Source organism: Pelophylax lessonae (assembly GCF_965119305.1).
Source record: "Pelophylax lessonae genome assembly, chromosome: 11".
In the NCBI taxonomy this organism is placed as follows: Eukaryota; Metazoa; Chordata; class Amphibia; order Anura; family Ranidae; genus Pelophylax; species Pelophylax lessonae.
Window position 1 is genome coordinate 179,162,190 of NC_138778.1, and position 27,515 is coordinate 179,189,704.

A 27,515-nucleotide genomic window follows, 5' to 3' on the forward strand; every position below is an offset into this window, starting at 1 on the left:
AGATGCAGGGGGATCTGGGAAGAAGAAAGTGCAGGGTCTGGAGGAGAACCAGAGGGGGGCTGGAGTTAGCTTCCAGAGTCTGCTGAGTGCTGAGACCAGGGGAGGCAGAGGCAAAGTGGTTTTGCAGCTGCACAGAGAGGTGCAGGATCTGTAGGAGGCGTCCTGCCCTCCTCTCTGCTACGGACAGTGGGGGGGGGGGGGGAAGACAAGCCTTTCTGCAGCTACACAGAGGAGTGCAGGTCTGGCAAAGGAGTTCTGTCCTCTCTGCTGCGGACTAATGAGACAAGGTGGGGGCAGAGACAAGGGCGGTGCCGCAGCTGAAGGAGAGGTGCGAGGGCCATATGAAATGGCCTGGGGGGCCGCATTCGGCCCGCGGGCCTTGTGTTTGACACCTTTGCTCTAATACAAACGCTAAATAAATACAATTTTCAAACCAAAAAAAAAAGGACAAACAAAAAGAAGGAAAAGGATGATAAAGACTGGCCTTAGCTGAAGCCTATCGATCTTCTAACCATGTGGAGGTACTTTTAGTAATGATCACCTCCTGTGAAATTTGTTACTGTCACCATGTAAGTTTGTATCCAACATATCCAAAGAGTTGTTTTTACCATCTTTCCTGTCACTTTTTCAGCTGTCACCAAATGGTACCATGACCACAAATCACACCACAGGAGGTCACAGCTGGGCAGCAGGCAACACAAAAACATCTCTGCAAGGTAGTAAGTAAAGACGAGAATGTGAATAAACACCAATGTTTCCTTTTTATTTATGAACAGCCTTCAAATATCGAAGAGCTGCAGGATGCATTTTCTATCAGATTGTATTATACTTGGCCTAAAGTGATAACATTTTTGAGCCTAGAAAACAGCACATGTCTCTCATTAACCCCTCACCCCCTCTCCTTAGCCAGGATAAGGTTTATGAATCCCACCTTCTGCTATTAGGACCAGTGCAAGGATCTGTGTATTCTCACTGAAGACACTGTAATTGGGCAGATTGTGTTACTTTACTGGTAGTCTGGGATTGCTCTTACCTCTCTTATTTTATCAGAAATATGTAACTTCCCCGGCATCTATTGCTACTCCCACTCTTCCCATCTCTCATATTTCTTCTCTCGCACCATTTTTACTCTCTGTGTTGCATTGCTATTTGTATTTTTACATTTAGTTCTTGTCAGTCATCCATGTAACATAGTTTTATTACTTGTCCTGATTCTGCCAGTAGATGTATTCATTTTCTACTGCCTGTAATAGGGTAATAGTGCTGTTCCTTTTTGCAGGGAAATTGTACAGCAATGCTATTACCCTCCATAGGCGTGCGCAAGGGGTGTGCCTGTTAGTGTCTGGAACCCCTGGTCCCGCTGTTCTTATGCTCGGTTTGTGTCTGCAGGCCTGGGAGAGTGATTTCAGGAAGTAACACAGACGGACACAGATGTATGGTGAAACCAACTCTCAGTTTATTATAGGCTCGTTGTGGTTTATATAGTAAAGAGTACGGGCATATAGCATAAGTATAGGATACTTGTTACGTTCTTATTGGTTAAACAGTTTAAGGAAACCAAGCGTCATTTCGGGGAATAAGCGAGTACACTTAATACCATATAGGGCATATAGCTTATTGCTAGAAGCGCCTGACATGATTTCATCAAAAACCACAAACAGAAACTTGCCATAACTGTAACACGTACACATTTGCAAAGCTTGTATAACTAAGATACATAGAAGATGGAGTGGGAACATACAAAATGGAGGACACATAGAATTGATATCTCCCCGTCTCCCACAATCCCCTCTTAAAATCATTAATCCTTAATTGATTTTCCCTTGTTACCCTGTATGTCATTGGAATATATAATTTTTTTAGGGATGTCATCAGGGGGCTCTAAACCTCCCAGGGGTGTAGTGACATGACTGGCAGATTAATTCTCTATATCCCTGCTGCTCGAGAGACCAGATCATGTATCATCCCTTAAACAATAAGGTTCTTCTTTTCCTTCTGTTTGTGTCTTTTAATATACTCAGTATATTCATTAGGGTTGTTAGTCGGGGGGGTTTGGTAATCTGGAACTTGGTGGGATAGCATAGAGACCTTTTTCACCTTTGGTCGGGAAGCTCTAGCAATAATACACATTACAAGTTTGAAGCATGCATATAGAAATAACAAAAAGAGCAGAACCATTATAACAGTCATAGCAATATTTTTCAGCCAAGAAAATATTCCTCCAAATCCAAAATTCACATTACCAAAGGGACTCCATGTCTTAGCAATATTCCTGGCTTCCTGTTGCAGCTTATCTACTTCTTCTCGGTGCTGTGTAATAATATCATAATAATCGGGTATCTCAACAGATGTATTGTGTATCCATGTGCAACATTCATAATCCTCCGTAACTTCACATAACCCAGTAAGAGCAGCACTCATGCTTTCTATGGCTAGGTCATGGAGCTCAAGTTGTTTCTTAATTGCCCTCAGTTCTATATTTAATTTAGTAATGTCCCCTGAGTTCTTATCTAGGATGTCATCGAGAATTTTAGAGTAATTATTCAACCTTTTCATCATGTCTATCCCCCATCCGGTCCATGAGGGGAACCAGGCCCATACCATATCCTTTTCAAGGAATAATTCTCTTTTATTGCGGTGTTTGAGGGGGTACCTAGGATGCATACTAGCTTCAAGGAGATGTCCTCCTTTGTTGTCTCCCACTACACCCATGATGGGAACTAGAGATGCGAGGTAACACCACCCTTGGGGTGCAATAGGGATCCAAGGGTGACAAATCTTCCCACAACAAATATAAGTACTGTTTCCCAAGGCTAGGGGGCGTTTGTGAAATAGTGCCATTATCTGGTCAGAACAACTAGACCAGGCTAAATTTGACAACAACTGTCCTATTGGGGAAGAGGAAGTGGAACTGGAGTTAAGAAAGTTCATCAGAGTGGCGTTTAGGGCTGGTTCTGAGGTGTGCCAGAAGGAGCTGTCCATCGAGGTCATTGAGAAATTAATCTTAGTTTGCTGGCACACTTCAGCTCCCTTGGTGGAGTTTCCCAACCTAAAACACCAGTCTGGGGAATGACTTCTACCAATAATTTGGAAAGTGAGGGTATCATTTGAGAGTGTTCTCGTGACATTGGTGAGGACAACAGGAGGTGTACCATTTAGGAAAGGGGTGAAGTTTAAAGGTATCGCTATTAGGGGGATTCTAGCTGTGCTAGGATGGAGTTTACTACATATCCAACATTTTTCATATCCGGACTTCTGGGCATAGGCATATTTAAATTGCAACAATGACATTTTATCTGTAAGGCTTTTTTGAGCTTTCATCTCTCTTTTGTCTGTTATGTGCATTACTCTGTGTTGGGGTGTTGGAAGCTCCGCAAATGGCCTGTAGCCCTACCAGGTCTTCTGGATGATAAATACAGTTAGTGGTAACCCATACTACAGAGAAGACTGAAAATGATACGAGTCCTATAAGTAGCCAAAGTTTTCCAGAATCTGGTGCTATTAGGAATGTCATTTTTCTACAGGGTCAGGGCCGCCTGCCTCTTGAAACCCCCTTTTCTTGACTATCCTGTTCGAGGTCAGAGTTGTCCACTCCCGTTAGTACCTCTCTTGCTTCTGGACCTTCCTGTTCAAGGTCAGGGCTGTCCGCCCCCGTTAGTACCTCTCTTGGATCTGGGTCTGGACTTGCTTCTGGGGGTGGAGCCTTCTTCACCAATTTTACTCGAGTAGCATGGATCCAGGTGGGGCTGTCTTCAGTCAGGACTGCGGTTCTGGTTACTGCAACAACGGTAGTGGGAGGGCCATAGGCGAAATCCTTTCGTTTCTTTCCTTTGGTCAGCAGCTTCATCACCACTACGTCTCCTTCTCTGAAGGGATGGGTATTTTCCTGTAAAAAGAAAAGAAAGGTGCGAGCAACTTTTCGTTCCGTTCCACTTGATTCTAAGTTTCAATTACTCTTTTATTTGTGCTTTTCATCCTTTCCACTATTCCTGAGCTCTATTTTCAGGATTTTGACTAGTTTCTGGCATCTTCTCTTTTAGTGGGGAACATTTCCGGCCATCGAGAAAACATGTCAGTGATGACACATGCTGGTTGTGTTCCCCCTCTTGGGAGAGGGATGTGTATAAAATCAATCTGCAGATGCGTGAATTGTGTTGTGGGATAGGGCAAGTGTTCATGTGCGGATTACTCCTAATGCAGGTAAGGCATTTTTTTTTTTTTTTTTTTTTTTTTACATTATTTTCAACTAATCGAGCTGTGCCCGTGATGTAAAAATCTTTCTGAATCTGTTTTAAAGTGGCCTTCCATCCTATGTGTCCTATTCCATGGTAGTGGGCAATGCAAATAGGAGCACTATTACGGGGTATACACGGTTTCCCCTCTTTGCAAATTAATCCTGTTATAGGATTCTTTTGCAAGACAGGATAACCCCAGTCCTCCAATTCCTCAGCAGTGGCTGAGGCTTGTAGATCTGTGATCAACTGGGCATCATCGGGGAGGATGTGGGTTAGGACAGGCATTTGTTTTAGGGCTCCTAAAGGTAACTGTTGTGCAGCTGCCTTTGCTATTTTGTCTGCTAGTGCGTTGCCCTTGGAGATGTCATCAGTACCTCTGGTATGTGCCCTACAGTGAATGATAGCTAACTCTGAGGGTAACAACATAGCCTGAAGAAGGTTGGTGATGAGCTCTTTCATCATGTCTGCACGGGGTGAAGTGACACTTTCAATAGTTTCTAGGCAGTCATGCGGTTCTTGGCCCATATCATCTGCTGAACCCATCTACTATTGACTAAAAGGAACTCTTATTTCTTCCCTGCTTTGGGCCTATATGTAAAAACCTATTTGTAGATGTGTGAATGGGGTTGATGGGTATTGGAGATGCTCATGTTTGGCCTTATATGTTTGGATTGTTTGTACCTAATACAGGTGATGCATCTAGCAACATATGCTTTCATGAATTTAGATGGGCTTGCAAATAAAAAAAACTGCCAGTAATACTGTATATGTTCTTTCCCACCCCCCGTGTCCTATTCCATAATACTAGGCAATAAACAGTGGGGCGCTAGCTGCGGGGATACATACAAGAGCTCCCCTCTTTTAGAAAAAAAAGGCCATTTTCAACTTTTTCTAAATCATCACCCAATTCCTTAAAACTTGTTCTGTAGCATGCGTTTATGGCTTCTAACAATATGTGATATTTTGGCCTGGAGCAAGAAATGAACTACAAAAACATCTCTTGCTCCTTCTATGGCTGCCTATAAATCATGTTGTGGTGTAACACACCCTTTAATACCAGTAGCCCATTTAAATCTGGGGCCTACCTAGGGCAAATGATGTGGCCATCCCTATTACCATCTCACAAGATGCTATGCTTGGAGTCACTTCAGGCATGCCTTAGACCTGGACTGCGACCATCATTGGATAAAAACTTATAGGGCAAAGTTTACCACCATACTCCTGGGCAAGTACACCTGTCATGGTCTTACAATTGTCCCTTGCATAAACACAAAACATTTTTCCATGATTTGGGAGGCCCAGTGCAGGCGCTACAACCATAGCAGTTTTCAGATATATAAACGCATTTAACATTTCTGGTGACATTTCTGGACCTGTGGTTTGTCTCAAAATGTTATTATAGATAGGAGCAGTCCGGATCCATAACAATCAATGATCCTGTGGGCGGGCAAGACCCACTGTGGGCTGGCAAGACCCACTAGAGCAGCAGCTCTTATGTGACTGACTCTACTATCACTCTCTGTGAGAACAAAACCAAGGTGAACAACACTTTCCTGACACCACTGTCATAATTCCTGTGACACTTTGTGTCCACATACATGTACATTTCAATAAACTCACTCTCTCTGACTGGCCTCCACAGAGTGACTACATATGTCATATACATATTGTAGCGGGACTGAACCATGAGCAGGTGTCCATCCCCTCTTGCATGGTCTGGAGAACTATAGAGCGGACAATTGAATTGTCTACTTATAGCCCTAAGGCATTTCTACACCAGGTAAGTTACCTGGACTGAAAAACAAGGAACAAAGATGGCTGTGTCTCCTCATCCAATAGGACGCTTAAAAAAAACACACTACTTAAACCAATCACTGTAAAGTGGGTAACATCGGATGGTATGGCTGTCAGTAGAGATGGCATATCAGATACCACTTGCATGCTATGATCAGATAAAGAACTAAAAACTTTTTGGCTTAGTGCCAATTTTCAAAAAAAACTTTATTATTTTTTTTTTTTTTTTTTTTTTTTTTTTAGAAACTTCTGCTAGCTGCAATTGCAGAAGTGACCATTACTTCCTCTCACACGGAAGGAAATTTACTAGTTTTAAATTAATCTGACACACAAACATTTTCTGCTTGTTTGAGATAATATAATGGCTGCAAAGAAAACGACATCTGCCTTGGAAAACGAAACCGTGGGGTGCAGGTGTGGTCAGGGGCATTTGTAAGGTAATATTTTCATTGTAGGGGGGCCTAGGTTGAAAATGTCCTACTCTTTGCTTTGCCTCTTCTGATAAGGCCCTTGGAAATGTGCGCTGACAGGCTGTTTTTCTTTAGACAGATCATCTCTCTCTGTTATGGCTTTTTTTAAAAACCTTCCATGGCTTTAGTAGCCCAATCAGAAACGTGCTGTTTTATAATTAACATGTACTGTGACTTTAAATTACCGATAAATGTTTGAATCCTAAGACTGTGCTACTCCGCAGTGACACTTAACCACAGCTTTAAGGCTATGTTTCCACTATTGTGGCTACAAAGTCACACGACTTCAAGCGCAAGTTTGTAGTGCAATTTGTTTGCAGCTACTTCTGGGGACCCCAGCGCGACCTCCTTCTGTGAGGGACAAGTTGCCCTGAAGTCGCCCAAAAGTAGTGCAAAAACCTTTTTTCAAGTTGCTGCGACTCAAGTCGCAGCAGTTTGAGCGGTCCTATTTGTAAATAATGGGTTTTGACCTATCATGCGACTTGACATGTGTCAAGTCGCACAACAAGTCGCAAGAGTGGAAATGGAGCCCTAGAGTCCAAAACCACCAAACAGTTTCACCCGTCTACCGGTCTACAGGCAATTGCTGTGGGTAAAGAACTTTCACTTATATTAGCATCTCCAATTTTCCCCGCTTTTTCCATGTACTTTATATTACAACTCCCTATTTTTTCTGACCATCTTGCTTGGTTATCTATCCAAGGGTTAATTAAATAGTAGTCAGTGCCGCAGACTCGCGCCACATATTCCTTACAGTTTTCTCCTGCTTGGGGAGGTGGGGGTGGCTTGCTGCCTCCGTGACCCATTGCTGCAGACAACGGGGTTCACGGACCGAGCGCTTATTAGACTAAAGCGATCTAATTCTAAGTTCCCTGTCTATTTATAACTGGCAATTTTATTTATTACAAAAGATTGTTGTCTGCGTCTGGTAAATATTTTTAATTTGTCTGTATGTTACACCGATTAGATCAAAATCTATCTGTCCGTGAAAATTGATTCTAAAATGCACAGTTTTACAGTCTGGGTTACTAGAGACAAACTGACTTCCTAAAAATCTTTTTCTTTTAGGTGGCAAAATACAGACTAATTTAGCAGAATCTAGACTATGGTGAGTTATATCAAAATCTAAACAACGGGTGCAGATTGGACAGGGCATCTGCTACAATCTATCACAGAGTCATGGAACGTTCAATAAATGATTCGGGTCTGTTCACTTACCACCCAGACTCATTGAACCATACAAACAAATTATCTTATACTTCTATGCGACAGAGAAGAAAAGCTTAAAGATTATTCAGACACAAAACGAGCAATTTCTCTAACATTTCTTAAGTCTCCCTGAGACTAAAAATATTTCCCTGAAATATTTCAATTATGGGTCTGTTGCGTGTGTTCCCGGAACACACCAACCCCCTTGGTTCACTTTGATATGATTTTAGTCAGTGTCCCGCCCCGGAGCCACACTACAATCGGCTGTATAGAAAAGGATTTTTCTACTTACCGAATGAGCGTGGTTGTCCGCGAGGGATGACTTTCATATCCCGGCATACGAGCCCCCAGCTGTTAGTGTCTGGAACCCCTGGTCCCGCTGTTCTTATGCTCGGTTTGTGTCTGCAGGCCTGGGAGAGTGATTTCAGGAAGTAACACAGACGGACACAGATGTATGGTGAAACCAACTCTCAGTTTATTATAGGCTCGTTGTGGTTTATATAGTAAAGAGTACGGGCATATAGCATAAGTATAGGATACTTGTTACGTTCTTATTGGTTAAACAGTTTAAGGAAACCAAGCGTCATTTCGGGGAATAAGCGAGTACACTTAATACCATATAGGGCATATAGCTTATTGCTAGAAGCGCCTGACATGATTTCATCAAAAACCACAAACAGAAACTTGCCATAACTGTAACACGTACACATTTGCAAAGCTTGTATAACTAAGATACATAGAAGATGGAGTGGGAACATACAAAATGGAGGACACATAGAATTGATATCTCCCCGTCTCCCACAGTGCCTAACGCTGGGGTTGGCAACCCTTCAATCGTGCTCTACCCATCGATCGTGGAAAGGTGACAGGCAATCCTCCCTTGCTGACCCCCAGAACATGGACATGGACCCCTCCTGTCCCTGTTCCTCTTCTTTTTGCTGCCATTGTCCTGTGTGCTCCCTTGCTCCCCCCCACCTCAATTGCTTCAGGGTGGAGAGTGAGGAGGAGGTCGGTAAATATGTCACACATGCATATGTGTTGGAGTTTTGAGGCGCACACCCTAATGCGATGGACTGCTCACAACTATGTTACCCTCCAATTACTTTTACAAAATATTACATGAGGTTCTAAAGGCAGAAGGTTTTTTACTGTAATGCATTTTCTGCATTAAGGTAAAAAACCTTTGGTGTGCATTCCCCTCCCCCCCCCCCCCGTACTTACCTTAGCCAGATCTGGATCCAGCGATGTGCATAAGAGCAGCGGCTTTCTCGGCTCTCTCCCTCCTCATTGGCTCAGACACAGCCATTGGCTCCTGTTGCTGTCAATCACAGCCAGTGAGGAGGGCGTATGGGCGGGGCCGAGCCATACAGGGCTAAGGAGCGAGCACACACAAGTGCCCCCATAACAAGCGGCTTGCTATGGGGCACTGGACGAGGGAGAGGAGCCAGGGGTGCCACCAGGGGACTCAAGAAGAGAAGGATCAGGGCTGCTCTGTGTAAAACCATTGCAAAGAGCCAAGCCACACAGGGCTTGGGAGTGAGCACACACGAGTGCCCCCCCCCCCCATAGCAAGCAGCTTGCTATGGGGCACTCATCGAGGGAGAGGAGCCAGGAGTACCAGCAGGAGACCCAAGAAGACGAGGATCAGGGCTACTCTGTGCAAAACCATTGCAAAGAGCAGTTAACTAGGCAATGTTTGTTATTTTATTTTATTATTTATTGTATTATTTATTTTATTTGTTATTTTAATTAGAAAAATTAGCATTTATTATTAAAATTATTATTAATAATATTATTATACAGGATTTATATAGTGCCAACAGTTTGCGCAGGGCTTTACATCATGAGGGCAGACAGTACAGTTACAATACAATTCAATCCAGGAGGAATCAGAGGGCCCTGCTTACTTACAATCATAAGGCTGCACTCCGCTGTTTTGCTCCTCCTCAATGTAACCCTATTGGAACAATTGGAAAATGCTTTTGACCTGCATATATTTATTATCAGTTCCAATGAATCACTTGAGTATATTTAATATCTTCAAATACTAAATTTGATTAATTTCATATTTAATGTATTATTTGTTAATGCTATTATTCTATGGCGATTTTACTTTAAAAAGCAAAATATGCGCTCAACCTATGCGAAGTACCCCTTGGTGTACACGTGCCATTGATGCACCAGACACGGGGGACTGCCAGTGTAAAAATACATCAATGCGTACACTCTCTTTGCCTCTGTTCAGATCAAAATGCTTGCGGTGTTCGGAGATTGCCCTAAGTGAGCTGTTAGTTTGATAGCTGTCTTGAGATCATATCCTGGTTGTTTGTAAAGCCCACCCAAACCGTACCCCTCCCTTGCCTAATTACTTTTCAATCTGTGGACGGCCCAATAAAAGACACATAAAACATACCGCACATGGAGAAAAGCTTTCAGCGTATGTCTTTCATATACATTGTTATTTTATCATGGCGATCTATTGCTGTTTTATCGTCGTTAGATTGTGCACTGGTACAGCCATCGCTGGTTTTAGTCTTGCACAGCTTCTTACCAAAAAGATTAAAATCTTTCCACTCTTGTTAAGGTTGCCTTACATGCTGGTTTCTGATCATTTTCCATTTGATAAGCACATGTGCTGGATACTGGGAATCAGATCACATAGAAGCCAACTGTTCTGGATTTGCCAGGGCAGTTCCACATCTCTGTTCTCTGTCTTGATGATGCTTTTTCCCGGGTTATGTCCGGAGATCATAATGTATAAAAGAGTATTATTTGAGGAGATCATGTCCATGAGTGGGTGGTTCCCATATCAGTAGGGGTGGAATCTCCTGGAAAGCAGGGTGGTCTTGCCAGGACCACCCAGAAAGTGGGCATTAGCTGGATGGGGCCCCCAGGATGGTTGGCTTTTCAAGTGTAGACCATGGGTGGGGGTAACTGCCCCGAAGACTGGGATGTTGGTTAGGATTAGCTCTTTAAAGAGCTTGCAATTTTAGTAGCTCTGTAGCTGGGCATACACATTACAACCTGAGTGTACAACCTCTATACAGTGTACTTTAGATTCACCAAAACTACGTAATGTGAAATTCTACCTAAACAAGCCATTTAATTTATACCCAATTAGGTAGGCTATTTCACTACATAGTTGCTGGTACATTTAGGACATGGTACATGTGTAGATTTGAATATGTGTGAATAGCTTATGAATGATTTTTGATTTGGGTTGAGCTAGGTTTGGGTCCAATCTGAACCTCATTCATCTGAACCTGCAGGAAGCTTTCACATGATCCCCACTGGCCCAGTGAGCTGCAGAAGGGAGATTTCCTGCACATAACAAAGGGATGGGGATGCTCATGACATCATTGACTAAATAGGTTTAATGGCTATATTAGTACAATGTCATTGTCCCAATATGTGACCATATTAGTTCAATGATATCAGAGCAACCCCGCTTCTTTGTATACATGACACTAGGGTAGAGATTTGCCCACCTGCTGCCCATTGGCCTAGCAATATACAGTGGGGGAAATAATTATTTGATCCCCTGCTGATTTTGTAAGTTTGCCCACTTACAAAGAAATGAAGGGTCTATCATTTTTTATCTTAGATATAGTTACATAGTTACATAGTTAGTGAGGTTGAAAAAAGACATCAGTCCATCCAGTTCAACCTATGATGTGTGTGTGTGTGTTTGCTTTTAACCGTACATTGTATACCCCTGTATGTTGTGGTCTTTAAGGTGTCCATCTAATAGTTTTTTGAAACTATCAATGCTCCCTGCTGATACGACTGCTTGTGGAAGAGAATTCCACATCCTTACCGCTCTTACAGTGAAGAACCCCTTACGCATTTTAAGGTTAAACCGCCTTTCCTCTAGTTTTAGTGAGTGGCCACGTGTCTTATTGTATCTCCTTTCTCTGAATATGTTGTAAATGATAGAGACAGAATATCAACCAAAAATCCAGAAAAAACACATGACACATATGTTTATAAATTTAAGTTACAGTTCAGTGAGTAAAATAAGTATTTGATCCCCAAGCAAAACATGACTTAGTACTTGGTGTGGCCAACCCTTGTTGGCAAGCACAGAGGTAAGACGTTTCTTGTAGTTGGTTACCAGGATTGCACACATCTCAGGGAGATTTTGGTCCACTCTTCTTTACAGATCTTCTCTAAATCTTTAGGGTTTCTTAACTCGCTTGGCAACTCAAAGTTTCAGCTCCCTCCAAAAATGTTCTATAAGATTAAGGTCTGGAGACTGGCTAGGCTACTCCATTACCTTAATGTGCTTCTTCTTGAGCCACTCCTTTGTTGCCTTGGCAGTAGGTTTGGGTCATTGTCATGCTGGAAGACCCATCCATGACCCATCTTCAGTGTTCTGGTTGAGGGAAGAAGGTTCTTATCCAAGATTTTTTAATACATGGCCCCTGTCCATTGGCCCCCTCAATGTGGCAAAGTCTGCCTGTACCTTTAGCAGAGAAACAGCCCCAAAGCATAATGTTTCCACCTCTGTGCTTGACTGTAGGGATGGTGTTCTTAGGGTCATAGTCAACATCTTTCTTCCTCCAAACACGGCGAGTCCAGTTAATGCCAAAGAGCTCAGTTTTGGTCTCATCTGACCACAGCACTTTCTCCCAATCCTTCTCTGAATCATTTAGATGTTCATTCACAAACTTTAGACAGGCCTGTACATGTGCCTTCCTAAGGAGGGGGATGTTGTGGGCCTGCAGGATTTCAATCCATGGCAGGGTATTGTGTTACCAATGTTTTGTTTGACTGTGGTCCCAACTGCCTTGAGATCATTTACAAGCTCCTCCTGTGTAGTTCTGGGCTTATCCCTCACTTTTCTCATGATCATCCTTACCCCATAAGACGAAATCTTGCATGGGGCTCCAGAGCAAGGCATATTGATGGTTATTTTTTATTTCTTCCATTTGCGAATATTCGCTCAAACAGTTGTCTCCTTCTCACCAAGCTTCTTGCTGATGGTCTTGTATTCCATTCCAGCTTTGTGCAGGTCTACAATCTTGTCCCTGACGTCGTTTGACAGCTCTTTGGTCTTGCCCATGATAGTGAGGTTTGAATGGAAGAAAGAGCAGAGTTGTATAAAGTACTCGAAACCCATACTTGAGTAAAAGTACAAGTGCTCGATCAAAAAGTGACTTGAGTAGAGGTGGAAGTGCTCGATCAAAAAGTGACTTGAGTAGAAGTGGAAGTGCTCGATCAAAAAGTGACTTGAGTAGAAGTACTAAAGTATTCAACATTTTTTGTACTTAAGTATTGCAAGTAGTTTTTTTAAAAATTTTGCTACTCAAGTACTGAAAGTAAAAGTACCAGTAGTTTTGAAAAAAAAATTGCTACTCAAGTACTGAAAGTAAAAGTACAAGTACTGTGTTATGTAGTTATTAAAGAAAGAAGTCAAAAGTTTGAACATCATATTGTTTTTTATTATTTCAAATGCAGCTTTTATTTATACATACAGTAGCATTTATTTACGTATGCGCTGATAATACACATGTTTTGAGCTTCATGAAACCTGCCATCTACTGTTCTGGCAGTGGTAATTTTTATACTTGTAACGAGTAACTATGCAGCACAAAAAAAAAATATCGGAGTAGAAGTATTGAAATCATCAAAAAAATGTAGTGAAGTAAAAGTAGAAGTAGGAGCACAAAATTCTACTCCAGGAAAGTACAGATACCGCCTTTCGGTACTTAAGTACAGTAGTGAAGTAGTTCTACTTAGTTACTATACATCTCTGAGAAAGAGAGGTTCTGTGGACAGGTGTCTTTTATACACATAACGAGTTGGCATTAGGAGCACCTTCTTAAATTGACAGGACTAATCTGTGAACCACATGAGCACATACTGTAGCCAGTTTGTGGGAGCCAGAATTATTGTTGGTTGGGAGGGGATCAAATCCTTATTTTACTCACTGAACTGCAACTCAATTTATAACATTTGTATCATGTGTTTTTTTTGGATTTTTAGTTGATATTCTGTCTCTATCATTTAACATACACCTGTGATAACAATGAAAGACTCTTCCTTTCTTTGTAAGGCTCCTTTCACGTGGTCCGCATTCCGTTGCGGACTGTTCTCTGCTCAGCGGGGATCAATCCACCGATCCACTGTGTGCGGAGAAGGAGGTGTCAGAGCCCCGCTGCTCTCTATGGGGAATCGGATGAGAGCGGACCGCCTGTCCGTTCTCATCCGATCCCATCCGATCCGATCCCCTGGACGGTTAGAAAATATGGTTTCCATACGGATTTCACGGACAGGATCGGATGCGGATGGCAGCGGGTGTCACCGGACATGTCTCCGCTGACATCCGCTGCCCCATAGGGATGCATGGAGGATCCGATCAGATCTGCCTAAAAAACTGACAGGTGGATCTGATCGGATCGTTCGTGTGAAAGGACCCTAAGTGGGCAAACTTACAAAATCTGCAGGGGATCAAAGAGTTGTTTTCGTCACTGTAGCTAACTTCCTTGTTTAGATTAAACCCAGTTCAGACTGAACCCCAGATCAACCCTTATGGTAAGGAGAGACCTGCTCATGGCTTCTCTAGTTTGTGCCAGTCTAATAACACCTCTGTGTTGTTCTGCCCAGACCCTGACTTCCGTCATCTGTGTCCTCATTCACTTGTTGGTTGACAATGGACAGTTGATAGATATCTTCATTTAAGTTCTTCGGGCGACTTCTAAGTACATTTGGATTCAGGCATACCAGCAGTGCCGCCATTCTCAGGACTGGATGGACAAAAACATAACTTCTTTGACAGGTAAAACAATTGCCATATAATTATTTCATATGTCTATTTAGCTGTTTGGCTTTGAAGAAGAACTGAACTCTGTAAGCTGCCCCCAATAAAATGCAGGCAGAGGGCTAAGGACTAGTTTTCAGTAATGCCTGTGATCTCCCTTCAGCTGATCTTTGCCCCGATTACTGGCCTATCGTGCCTTATTCTGAACCGTTTCTATATGGAGTCCTCTAGGTAGAGGCAGGGCTTTGCTTCCTCATGTCAGAGCATTCAGCAAGGAAAACAATGAGCAGTAAAATAACATCACCAAATCTCACTCAAAGGGGTTGATTTACTAAAGGCAAATAGACTGGGCGCTCTTCAAGTGCTCCATAATTTAGTTGCTCCACAACTTAGTAAATGAGGTGAAGCTTCTGCTTGCAAAGAATATCCTATCACATACAAGGAAAATAAAAAAAAGCATTTTTGCTTGCTTGCACATGATTGGATAATGGAAGTCTGCAGAGTTTCCCACGTTTACTAAACTCTTGAGCAACTTGAGTCTACTCATACTTAGTAAATCAACCCCAAAATCTCCTCAGACAAGTAGCAAGAGGCAACAATGCCTTAGATCTCACAGGGCTGATAATACAGCGCATCTGCAAAGTATTCAATGCACTTCACTTTTTCCACATTTTGTTATGTTACAGCCTTATTCCAAAACTGATTAAATGTCTTTTTTTTCCTCACAATTCTACAAACAATACCACATAATGAAGGGTTAAGTGTGAGCCTAGGGGAGTGTTTTCTAACTGTATGAGGGAAGGACTTGTGAAATGAACACAGAGACCTGTGATCCCAAATAGGAGGATCACAGGCGCTCTGTGATCATTTTAGAGAGAACAATGGTCTGCTGTGTTTACAACAGCAGACCGTCCTTCTCTCTCAGCGGGGAGTGATTGTGGGTGGTCGGCGGCAATTGCGCACACTCTGGCGGTGTGCGCTCGCCCCCAGGAGCGCTCCCACGAACCAAATTCCCCATTCATCTGTTCGCGCAGTTTCTATGCAGAGTTGCACCAGATTTTGCACTCTCCAATTTTAGTAAGTAAACCCCTGTGTTCTCTGAATGGTGATCCTGTTGAACGAGTGATCTCCTGTGTTCAGTAAGCAGCAGGGCAGCTGTTCAGCATGGGACCCTGAAGCCAGTGGCAATCACTGTAATAGTGGTGCCTACTACTGTGATTTCCAGCTTCACAGGTATGGCAAATACATACTTACTAGGGTTGCACTGATACCGTTTTTTTCATGGCGAGTACGAGTACCGATACTTTCGGTCAAGTAATCACCGATACCGAGTACTGATACTTTATGGTGCACAAATTGCACTGCAAAGAATCGCATGCGATTTCCCCCACCACTCCTGTGTATGTGAACCCATTAAAGAAAGCGAAGCGCCATGTAGTGCAGCAATAGGCAATTTATTAAAATGTTATAACAACTCACAAAGTAAAGATCTTGCCAAATCCGTATCTGCAGTGTCCTCGCCCCACCGATGTTAGCAAACCACGGCCACTGGAGGTACGTTTGACAGGTACCCATCCCTACTTCCGGGAGAGCTGGCTGCGGCGAGGTCCCCCAGAAGTTCGCCCCCTCCTCCTTCCCTGCCGCCAGGCCATTCACAAAGTGCAGTTTGCTTCGCGCATGCACAGTAGGGAACCGGCTGTGAACCCACAAGGCTTCATTGCCGGTTTCCCTTATAGGCAATGGCGGCGGCAGCACCCGAGAGCTGATGAAAACATTGGCTGGGGTGCCAACATCGCTGGATTCCAGGACAGGTAAGTGTCCTAATATTAAAAGCTGTAGCTGCTGACTTTTATTTTTTTGTGGGGGGATTGCAGCTCTTCTTTAACCATTTCCCATCCAAAGCAGTCATATGACGTCCTGGACTTTGAGTGGGGATATCTAAATGATGGGTGCAGCTGCAGGCATTATTTAGATATCATAATATAAACATAAATAGACAGCGCTAACAGGTGATAAAATATAAATAAATTATAAATATATATAGAAGTGCTACAATAATTAATCGGTGCTCTAAAAAATTGATTGATACAGCCAAAGGTGCATTTATAAACAATGAATATATAATAAAGTGCTATAATTAGGTGTCCATAATATGACCATTAAAGTGCAGAGTAGTTTGTTAAGGTGCAGTCCAATAAATTGTTTCTTCAACAGAAAACTAAAGTGCCAAACAGGTGCTCAAATCCATAAAAGTGCCCAAGTGCTCTTCAGGAAAAAAGACCCCCAATGGGGATGCACTCACCAGACTTTGGGTAAAAATGAGCCTTGAACATGTATAATGTTCCTTAATCGGATCACAGGATCAATGCAGCCACCCTAGCATATGAAATATCCCTCGAACGGATGGATGGATGACATGCACCTCATAGACTGGCTCCTTAATAATTCGTCTCCTCTCTCTCTCCAATGTGTGTTTCAAATACAAAGAGAGAAGCCATACATAGTGAAGCCCGTAGGATTTATTTGAATCAAAATAGTAGGAATAATACTCACAAAGTATCTTTAAAAATCAGCAATGAAAAGCATTAAGCAGCCTAGCACAGCCAATCCTCTAATTTCCGTGTCGCTGCCGGCGTACGTTCCACGGTGGTTAACAGGAAATGACGCTGCAAAAGCTGCGCTGCCCGGAAGTGCGTCGACGCGTTTCGCCCGCCTTAATGGGCGTTATCAAAGGAATTGTGATCCGAGTTGGGCTAACTTCAGTGTTTTGTTTTTTTCCAAACAAATAATGCGTTTAAAAAATTGCTGCGCAGATACTGTGTGACATAAAAAATTGCAACGACCACCATTTTGTTCTCTAGGGTCTCTCTGCTACATATATATTGTTTGGGGGTTCTGAGTAATTTTCTAGCAAAAAAATTGTGGTTTTTACATATAGGAGGGGAATGCCAGAATAGGCCTGGTGTAGAAGTGGTTAAAGATGCAAGTATTCTGGATAATGTAAATCTAAGGTGTCTCAAAAGCATGGATCTTTAATAACTCAATTAGCCAGTAAAGGGTATCACTTAATCTCCAAACTTTCTGCATTAATCAATGGCTAACACCGTGCAACACTCTACTAATACTACTACTTAAAATGCTTGATGCTTGATAATGCAATTCCTGTATTCGTGCCTAAATCTCTTATTTCCTCCCTCATTTTAGGTTCCCCCCCCCCCACCATCATGCTTCATCTCCCCACTCTGCTGCCCCCCTCCCCTCCTCTCTCTTTCTCTCTGCCAGCTCAGCTCTGGTTACTCCTCTCCGCTTGGAGTGAAATCAGAGAAATATTTTGGCAGGTCTGGCTAGGCTGAACTGATCCAGAGCAGGAAGAACGAAAGAAAAGATAGCGTCTTATTACCAGCTAAGTGTGCAATGCAGAAAAGCACCCATAACTCCTTTTATATTGGCAAGGCGCCCATCCATCAACACAAGAATCTGAAATGTGAAAATATAAGGGGCCCCAAAACAACAAAGCCAAGCTTGGCTAGTTAACTTTAGTTCTGTTCTGCCCTCCAATATCTTTGTCTGCTTGTCAGGGAATTTCATTGCCAAGTTCACTGAGTGTCCTTGATGATATACACATTGTAAAAAGTTTAAGCAAAGCCTGTGTTCAGAATTTAAACTTTGCCTAGAAGGATTGTAATAAAGTACAGTCTTTCTTTCTTAAGAGGACCTGATCACATGCACAGAAGGGCCTACAAGGGCAGTACAGATAAGAACCAGAAGATATAGATGTAGCACCCTTCTAGGTAGGTGCTAGGTAGGTAAAGCCTAGTATCTCCTTCTGCTTATCAGGGGAGCCTGATCATTAGTTAGGCCTGTTGCATGTGTCTATGTGTGATTCATCTGGGTTGAGGGAGTGTCCACGCTGTGTCCAATGGGGAGGCTTGTTGGACAGTGGAGAAAACCCAGCCAGTGACGCACAGGCTTTTGTAGCTATCTCAGTGGGTTGGCACAGATGAATGGTGCATCCTGTGATAGGCTATAAAAGCCAAGGGCACATGTGGCAGAGTGTCTTTGGGTGGGAAGCCAGGTCCCAGAAGGAGGGTGACATTAGTCTCTCCTTCTGCTGCTGTGGATGGTGGTCACAGGTGGTCGGCCTTGTGAGCCAGGAGTGTGGAGCTGAGCCAGGAGGTCCATGAAAGCTGACTGGTGGAGTTGGAGGCAGAGCAACCTTGGGGAAAAAAAGTGTCTGTGAGTACCGGGAAGCTTGCCTGGGGGTCTGCCCAGGAAGGGGGCCACTCCAGTGGAGAGTCAGTGGAAGCACACACAGCAAGTGAGAAAGGGGGTGCCAAGTTAGAACCCTGGAGAGTAATTCAAGCAGGAACACTTTGTCTATCTTCACTTCAGTGGCAGGGTGAAGCAGTGGCTTTGCCGCATTCTAAAGTCAGTTGTCCTCACCATTGTGAATAGTTGTCAGTTGGAGTATCCCACTCATCCCTTCTCCTATCCAAGTTCTCAATACAACCACAAAACCAACATCCCCTGGATTGATTATTGACTGAGCCAAGAACTTTTTCATTGCTGTTTATCTGCTGCCAGTTGCTAAGGGTAACCCAGGGGAATACAAGAAGTGTAATTCTCAGCAGGCCTCTAGGGGGCAGTGCTACATAGAGAAGAAGGTGCACCACACCAAAGACTAGAATTCAAAATGTACACTCTCCGTCCACTTTATTAGGAACACCTTGCTAGTACCGGGTTTGACCCCCTTTTGCCTTTAGATCTGCCCTAATTCTTCATGGCATAGATTCAACAAGGTGTTGGAAAAATTCCTCAGAGGTTTGGGTCCATAGTGACATGATAGCATCATGCAGTTTCTGCAGATTTGTTGGCTGCACATCCATGATGCAAATCTCCCATTCAACTACATCCCAAAGGTGCTCTATTGTATTGAGATCTGGTGACTGTGGAGGCCATTGGAGTAATGTGGGCAGGCAAAAAATATTTCCCAACTAGGAGTGGGAAAGAAAAGAAGGGTTTTCAGCTGTATCCTCAAATAGGCAGAGAGATCATAATGTATGATTCCAAATATTTAAATTATTAAGTGAAAAAATATATAAAGCATTACATACTGTAAATGTGCGGGCATAGATAAAATAATGAAAAGGAACGGGACAACATGAAACCTAAAGAAACTAGACAGGACGACATACAAACATATAATGACTGCAACCGGCCGGTGTGCACGAATTCCAGTGGCAGGCGTAATGCACTACATCCACAGCCAATACCGTATAAATCTATATTTCTGTGTTGATCAAATCTTAATGGGATGTTCCCCTGGCAAAAAAAGTCCCCTAGGAAGCTGGGGCTGTGATGGGAAGTCTATATTTTGCATACATATGCATTTAGATTCCAAAAAAAAAAAATAGTTTTGGAGAAAAAAGCCTGAAGAAAGGAGTCCGGTGTCCACCTACCACCTAGATTCCTGTTAAAGTTCCATCTTGCATATAATGTATAATGCAGGTAAGTTTGCTGAATCGTGATATGGAAAACAGGATTCAAAAGGTGGTAGAAGATAATTGTAGTGCATAGGATAAATTGTGACCCAGTATCCTATATTTTTCATAGCGGTGAAACGAGCAGGCATGTGTTGTATAAAGGGTTGGGCTCCAATGTAGTTGAATAAACAACCCTCTTGCAACTTTATATCATATGGAGATATGGCAGGTCGGCGGTAAGAGCCGGTCCACACTAGCGCGACTTGTCAGGCGACTTGTCAGCCTGACAAGTCGTGCTCCCTCGCGGTCCATTGACCGCTACAGGACCCGTTCTAATAGGAGCGACACAAGTCGCTCCGACTTAGAAAAAGGATCCTGTACTACTTCGGGGCGACCTCGGAGCGACTTGCATAGACTTCCATTATGTGAAGTCCCTGCAAGTCGCTCCGAAGTCGTGGTGCATGGTTATGCACAAGTCGCCCCCGAAGTAGTAAGGAGTCGTGTCGCCCCAGTGTGAACCGACTCTTATAGTATAGGCGCAAGAGACGTTACATTTCCCATATACATAGGGGGAATATATTATTGCTGATGCTGGTATACACAGAGCTTGACTGCGCTGGAATTGCAAATGACAATTTGTGAAATATGCAAAGTTCAACTTGTATCACTTGTATCACAGTGCTCTTTACATCTCAGCTGTTTGAGATTTGTGATCCCCTGACACTCTCATAGTCCATTCCTCGGACGAGTTGGAGGCACCTTACCGCCGTGTGTTGTGGAAATTTTGATAGAACATTTTCTTTAGTTTAAATAGTCATTATGTCTCCCAGTGTCGGTTTTACCGATAATCGATATTCACAGTGATTATTGCTTGTTAGTGATGAACAAAGACTTGTTAGTGATAAGATGGCAGCCATTTCTGTTCTTCCCTGCACATGGCTGTGTTTCTACATAAGCACTGCCCATTGTACTTTGTGATTGGTGGTTGTGAAGCCACTCCCTGTAACTTTCTTTTGTTCACTTGATGTAAATAAACCTGCTCTGCCCTGCCCTCAGACAGAACACATCAGAACACAGAGGACGACACGCACACACACACAGACATACATACACACACACACACAGACACAGCAGCAAACCCATCATTCATCCATGAAGAGACACATAAACTCTCACACACAAACACTTGCTCTTACACACACACACACACATACATATCCAATGGAGAGAGACCTGGCAGATGGCATCAAAATGACCCAGCGCGCCTGTTCCTTTCTTTATCGCCGAGCGCTTGAAAAATCCTTATGCAAAAGAGCGGGGCATTTGTACTTTTCAGTACAAGCCTATTTAATTTCCACGACACGTGTTGTATGCCAAAATCTCTTCAGAGAATGCCTGTTGCTTTAGCCATTTGCTGCTTGAACCGCAAACTGTGACTCATATCTTCATTCAAGGCTGAAAGTATTGCTATTAGGACTTTGCTTCCAGTCCGCCATCCATTGGGGATTCTTAGTTGACTGACACCGCCGTTTGTTGACGTCAACGCATTTCGCTGTCTGAGTAGCGTAGCTTCGTCTGGAGCCATCAGAAGATGGGTACACTGTAGTCATAAAGGAATGGACATGGTCAGCAACAATACTCAGGTAGGCAGTGGCGTTTAAACGATGCTCAGTTGGTACTAAGGAGTCCAAAATGTGCCAAGAAAATATCCTCCACTCCATTACACCACCTCCACCACCACCAGACTGAACAGTTGATACAAGGGAGCATGGATCCATGCTTTCATGTTGTTTTACGCAAATTCTGACCCTACTATCTGAATGTCGCAGCTGAAATCGAGACTCATCAGAACAGACAATGTTTTTACAGTCTTCTTTTGTCCAAATTTTGGTGAGCCTGTGCAAATTGTAGCCTCAGTTTCCTGTTCTTAGCTGACAGGAGTGGCACTCAGTGTGGTCTTCTGGTGCTGTAACCCGTCTTCTTCAAGGTTCGATGTGTTGCGCATTCAGAGATGGTATTCTGCATACCTTGGTTGTAAAGACTGGTAATTTGAATTACTGTTGTCTTTCTATTTTCTTGAACGAGTCTGCCCATTCTCCTCTGACCTCTGACATCAGCAAGGCATTTTCGTCCACACAGTTGCCGCTCACTGGATATTTTCTCTTTTTCAGGCTATTCTATGTAAACCCGAGAGATGGTTGTGTGAAAAAATCCCAGTAGATCAACAGTTTTTGAAATACTCAGACCAACCGTCTGGCACCAACAACCATGTTACGTTCAAAGTGACTTATATCGCCTTTCTTCCCCATTCTGATGCTCGGTTTGAACTTCATCAAGTCTTCACCACGTCTAGATGCCTAAATGCATTGAGTTGCAATTTAGGCATTAGCAATTTGTGCTACCAAGCAATTGAACAGGTGTACCTAATAAAGTGGATGGTGGTGTATATAATCCACCATAAGGCCCCTTTCACATAGGCGGACCGTTCAGATCCGCCTATCCGTTTTTTTGGCGGATCTGAACGGTCCCCCCCATGCATTCTTATGGGGGATCGGATGTCAGCGGAGACATGTCCACTGACATCCGATCCGTCAAATCTGGACGGATGGAAACCCTATTTTCCATCTGTCCAGCGGATCGGATGGGATCGGATGAGAACGGACCGACGGTCCGTTCCCATCCGATTTCCCCCATAGAGATGCATGGGGAACTGACAACTGTGTCAGAACAGCTGTCATCCTCCTGCTCAGCGGGGGATCGGCGGCTCGATCCCCCACTGAGAAAAACGTGTGAAAGGAGCCTTAACGTCCAAAAAAAAACCCTATAAATATAGCCAGTGAGGTATGGAGGCTTTAAGGTACCCACCTCATTAGGGCTTTAAATGTTGATTATTGTAATAGTTCTTGGATCGTCTTAGTCCCTCTATTTTAATCATCATTTCAAGCTCTGATGGAGGGGGCATGCCAAAATCCCTGAAATGTGTTGATTGGATATGGCTTTTATATAGATATGACTTTTTATAATGGATTAAAATATATTTTAGACTCCAATCTTCGGAGTAGCACTCCTACTACTTCATCGTCTGACGTTCAAGCTAAAGCAGTGGGCTGAAAGAATAAAAACTAACAGATTCCTCCATCCTCACAAATATAGGGGATGGAGGAATCCCCCCTGCCACCAGGCCACCGGGAAATTGTATTCTGACAGTAGCACCTATTACTGACAGAATACACAGATTAGCGGCTGCAGCTGCTGATCGAAAAAAAAAATTCCATTTCTCTTCAACAGAAGTCGATCAAATGAGCATGGATGGTCACACACTGTTCAAAATTGGGCTTAACCAGCTGAATTAGGATCAGTGTATCACCAATTTAAGAGGAGTGAAGACTGCTGAAACAATATAAAACCAGCATGTTGCTGTCCTGTACTGTGGTCCTCCATGTTTGCATACAATGGGGGAAGCTTTTAAAGCCCAATTTGATACAGGGAATCTATGATGTATTTGTGGCACTGTCCCCGTAGGGCTTGCTGTGTGATGACTTCTTGGGCCTCCTCTGATTACCTGCAGACAGTCACTAAGGGAAAGTTCACTCATCCATCCTTACTCCCAGTTGCTCAATACTCAATAAACAGCCCAGGGGATTTGGTTTTTTGGTATTTATTGTGGAACTTGGATGGGAGAAGGGAATAGTGGGATACTCCAACCTAAACTATTTACAGTTGATAAGGACAACTCTCACTTGGCCTCATCTGGTTATTTGTGGAAGCAGACACACTGCTTTAACCATACTGCCACTTGTATGGAAGAATTAAGTCCTCTTGCTCTCTCTAGCAGCAGACTCAATGCAACTACATTATCTTCAGGACACTCTCTAGCATCCCCTTGACTGACACCTGTCCACTGACTCTTCTAGCAGAAGGGACGGCCCTCACAGGACAGGCCCCATGACACAGATCTCTACCTAGTGTAGGCAGAAACAGATCCTCTCTAGTGTCTCCCTTCCAGTCAGCTCTGAAGAACATCTTGGATCAGCTCCTCTCTGACTCTAAAACCCTCAGGTCGACTACCTGAGGCCCCATGGCAGCTTCTACACTTTCTCCTGGACCCCAATCTCCAGCTGAAGACCCTGAGCACATGTGCCCTTGGCATTTATACAGTATCCCAGCATACACAGAGGCACTTTCCTCTGCCAATCACCAGGGCTGTACTAAATGCCTGTGCTCATTTGTCAGGTTTCTTCCCACTGTCCAATATGCCTGCCTATTGGACCAGTGTGAAACACTTCAGAGAAGCTGAGCTGCACCTGAGCACCATGAGCAGACCTCACTAGCAGTTCCTGCTCTATGGTAGGCAGAGGGCAATATAAATGTACGTGACATGCTCTCTGGTAAGCAGAAAAGATCCAAAAACTATATTCTCTCTTCTAGCACCTACCTAGGAGGGTGCTTCATATTTTTTTTTTTTTAAATGCAGATATTTATCTATCTGATGCTATTTATCTTGTGAAACTGTATGTTTCACTAATACCAAACAAAATGGTATTAGTCTTTTTTCTCTCCAGTTTGTACACTATGTTGTCAAAAGTATTGGGAGGCCTGCCTTTACAGGCACATGAACTTTAATGGCATCCCAGTCTTAGTCCGTAGGGTTCAATATTGAGATGACCCACCCTTTGCAGCTATAACAGCTTCAACTCTTCTGGGAAGGCTGTCCACAATGTTTAGGAGTGTGTCTCTGGGAATGTTTGATCATTCTTCCAGAAGCGCATTTGTGAGGTCAGGCATTGATGTTGGAGAAAAGGCCTGGCTCGCAGTCTCCACTCTAATTCATCCCAAAGGTGTTCTATCAGGTTGAGGTCAGGACTCTGTGCAGGCCAGTCAAGTTCCTCCACCCCAAACTCACTCATCCATGTCTTTATGGACCTGTAACGTACCTGTACGACGCCTGTTACTTCCAGGTTTGCGGCGCACAGCGGGAGCCAATCAGCGTGTCCTGCTGACCTGATTTCTGCCGGGACCAGCCCAAGGTTCCCAACAGAGACAGAATGGCAGTCTGCCTATGTAAAACAAGGCAGATCGCTGTTCTGTGACAAGGGAAGACAGAGATCCTCTGTTTCTGCTAAGCAGGAGCACGGATCTCTGTCTTCCCACAGTACAATTACCCCCACACAGTTAGAAAGCACTCCCTAAGAACACATTTAACCCTTTGCGCGCCCCTATGTTAACCCCTACTCTGCCAGTGTCATTAGTACAGTGACAGTGCATATTTTTTACCACTGATCACTATATTGGTGTCACGAGTCCCAAAAAGTGTCACTAAGTGCCCAATTTGTCCGCTGCAATGTCGCAGTCCCACTATAAGTCATTAATTGCCGCCATTACTAGTAAAAAAAAAAAAAACAAATAAATAAAAATTCCATAAAAAATTCCATAGTTTGTAGACGCTATAACTTTTGCGCAAGCCAATCCCTATATGCTTTATTGGGATTTTTTTTTTACCAAAAACATGTAGCAGAATACATATTGGCCTACACTAATGAAGAAATTAGATTTTTTTACATTTCTTTTATTGGATGTGTTTTATAGCAGAAAGTATTTTTTTTTTTTTTTTTCAAAATATTTTTTTTTTTAAAGCGCAAAAAATAAATACCGCAGAGGTCATCAAATACCACCTAAAGAAATCTCTATTTTTGGGGAAAAAAGGACATCAATTGTATTTGGGTACAGTATCACATGACTGTGCACTTGTCAGTTAAAGTAACGCAGTGCCTTTTCGCAAAAAATGGCCTGGTCATTAATGGGGGTAAACCTTTCCGGAGCTGAAGTGATTAAAGTGATACTAACTTTAGTATCACTTTAATCACTTCAGCTCCGGAAGGTTTACTTTATTTTTAAATAAAAAAGAGGTCCCTTACCGCCTCTTCTAGGAGTCTCCCACTGTCACCTTCTCCCTGGGCCCCCTTGGCAAGCCTAATGCTAAGAAGGCACCTGTGCATGTGTGCTCTTGAGTGGACTATGTGCATCTATAGACACATTCAGCAGCAGTAAGCCACACCCCTGCCCCCTCCTTACAGGACTATGTGCATCTATAGACACATTCAGCAGCAGTAAGCCACACCCCTGCCCCCTCCTTACAGGACTATGTGCATCTATAGACACATTCAGCAGCAGTAAGCCACACCCCTGCCCCCTCCTTACAGGACTATGTGCATCTATAGACACACTCAGGAGCGGTAAGCCACACCCCTGCCCCCTCCTTACAGGAGTTTGACTGACAGCAGCACAAGCCCATGGCTCCACCGCCCTCAGTGTTTCCTGTGAGACCAGATAGTGAGGGAAGCGGTGCTGTAGCCGTAGACATTGCTGGAGTGGCAACAGGAGCCAGGTAAGTGTTAAGAGACTGGGGGGGGGGGGGCTAGAACAGATAGTGGGGTGATTTTTTTACCCTAATGGAGAGAATGCATTACGGTGAAAAAGATTTTTAGACTTTAGAACCACTTTAATCCCCAGTAAAATTAAAGCAGAGCTAAACTTACCTTTTCTTCTGCAATAAAGAGCTTGCCTGTGACAGTGGACATTTAGTTTTGCTTTAAGCTGATGTCTTACCACCCCCCTCCAATATGGTCTTTTGATTTATAAAGTGCATGATAAACAGATCTGACCAGCACATGTTGTGCAAAATTTCATTTCACCAAAAAGATGAGATTCAGTATTGAATTTGCTCAGATCCACTTATAATATGTGCAGTTTAAGTAGCTGAGTTCCCATTCTGGTGATTTTTCTGGTTGGAGAGTAAAATGTCATCTGGGAGGGGTACAGTGCAGAGTACCTTCTGTTGCGATGAAAGGAAAAATGTGCAGAATTTCTGTGTTTCTGTCAAAACCACAGCACTGCCCCTACCTGCCTCCGACAAACCACGATCCATCCATAAGACTCATTCATCCCATGAGTCACTTGTCTCTTTGGAGAGAGGATTCTGTTTCATGCAGAAGATCAGAATTCACAAAAAAAAAAATGGGGAAAAAGAATGCTTCATATGGCTTTGTTCTGTACAACATACAAAAAGAGATTAAAATAGAAGCTCACCCGATACACACTCTTATATACTTTTCTGGATTCTCCACCCCTCTGTTGCCATTGTTTATATCTTGTACGTCTGAGTATGGACATGTGACCATATATATATATATATATATATATATATATATTATAAATAGATTATTTTCCCTTTTTTATAAGTGATCACATTCCCTCTGTTCTCAGCTGCAAAAGAGCTGGGTGGAGGAGAGGCAACAGTACACAGAGTCTCCCAGTAAATGGCTGTGCGGTGGGGGGGGGGGGGGTGCCAGCCCAGGACAAGACTGAGTCAGTCTGATTGGAGGAGAGGAGGCCAGCATAGCTAGGGAACTGGCCAAGCTGTACTCGCCTGCTTAGTGTGGCCAATTTTTAATAGGAATGCAGAGGGACTGGCAGGAATACCAGAGAATTCACATATAGGAAGCAATACAAACAGAACAGGATAGCTTCTAATACAAGTACATGGTACAGCGGGCACACATCG

General features: G+C 43.3%; 1 protein-coding gene and 1 pseudogene across 2 annotated transcripts in view; both read right to left on the reverse strand.

Annotated features, from left to right (window-relative positions):
• Positions 1-1,072, reverse strand: part of MEIOC (meiosis specific with coiled-coil domain) — a gene marked incomplete at both ends in the record, with an annotated part of 168,827 nt that extends 167,755 nt beyond the window's left edge. Inside the window, one exon of the mRNA XM_082272868.1 lies at positions 1,034-1,072. Coding sequence (XP_082128994.1) covers positions 1,034-1,072 — 39 coding nt within the window. The remainder of the gene's footprint in view (positions 1-1,033) is intronic.
• An 896-nt stretch (positions 1,073-1,968) lies between these two features.
• Positions 1,969-3,514, reverse strand: LOC309567480 (annotated as a pseudogene). Its single transcript has one exon. The product of its transcript is annotated as an uncharacterized misc_RNA (transcript).
• Between the last annotated feature and the right edge of the window lie 24,001 nt (positions 3,515-27,515).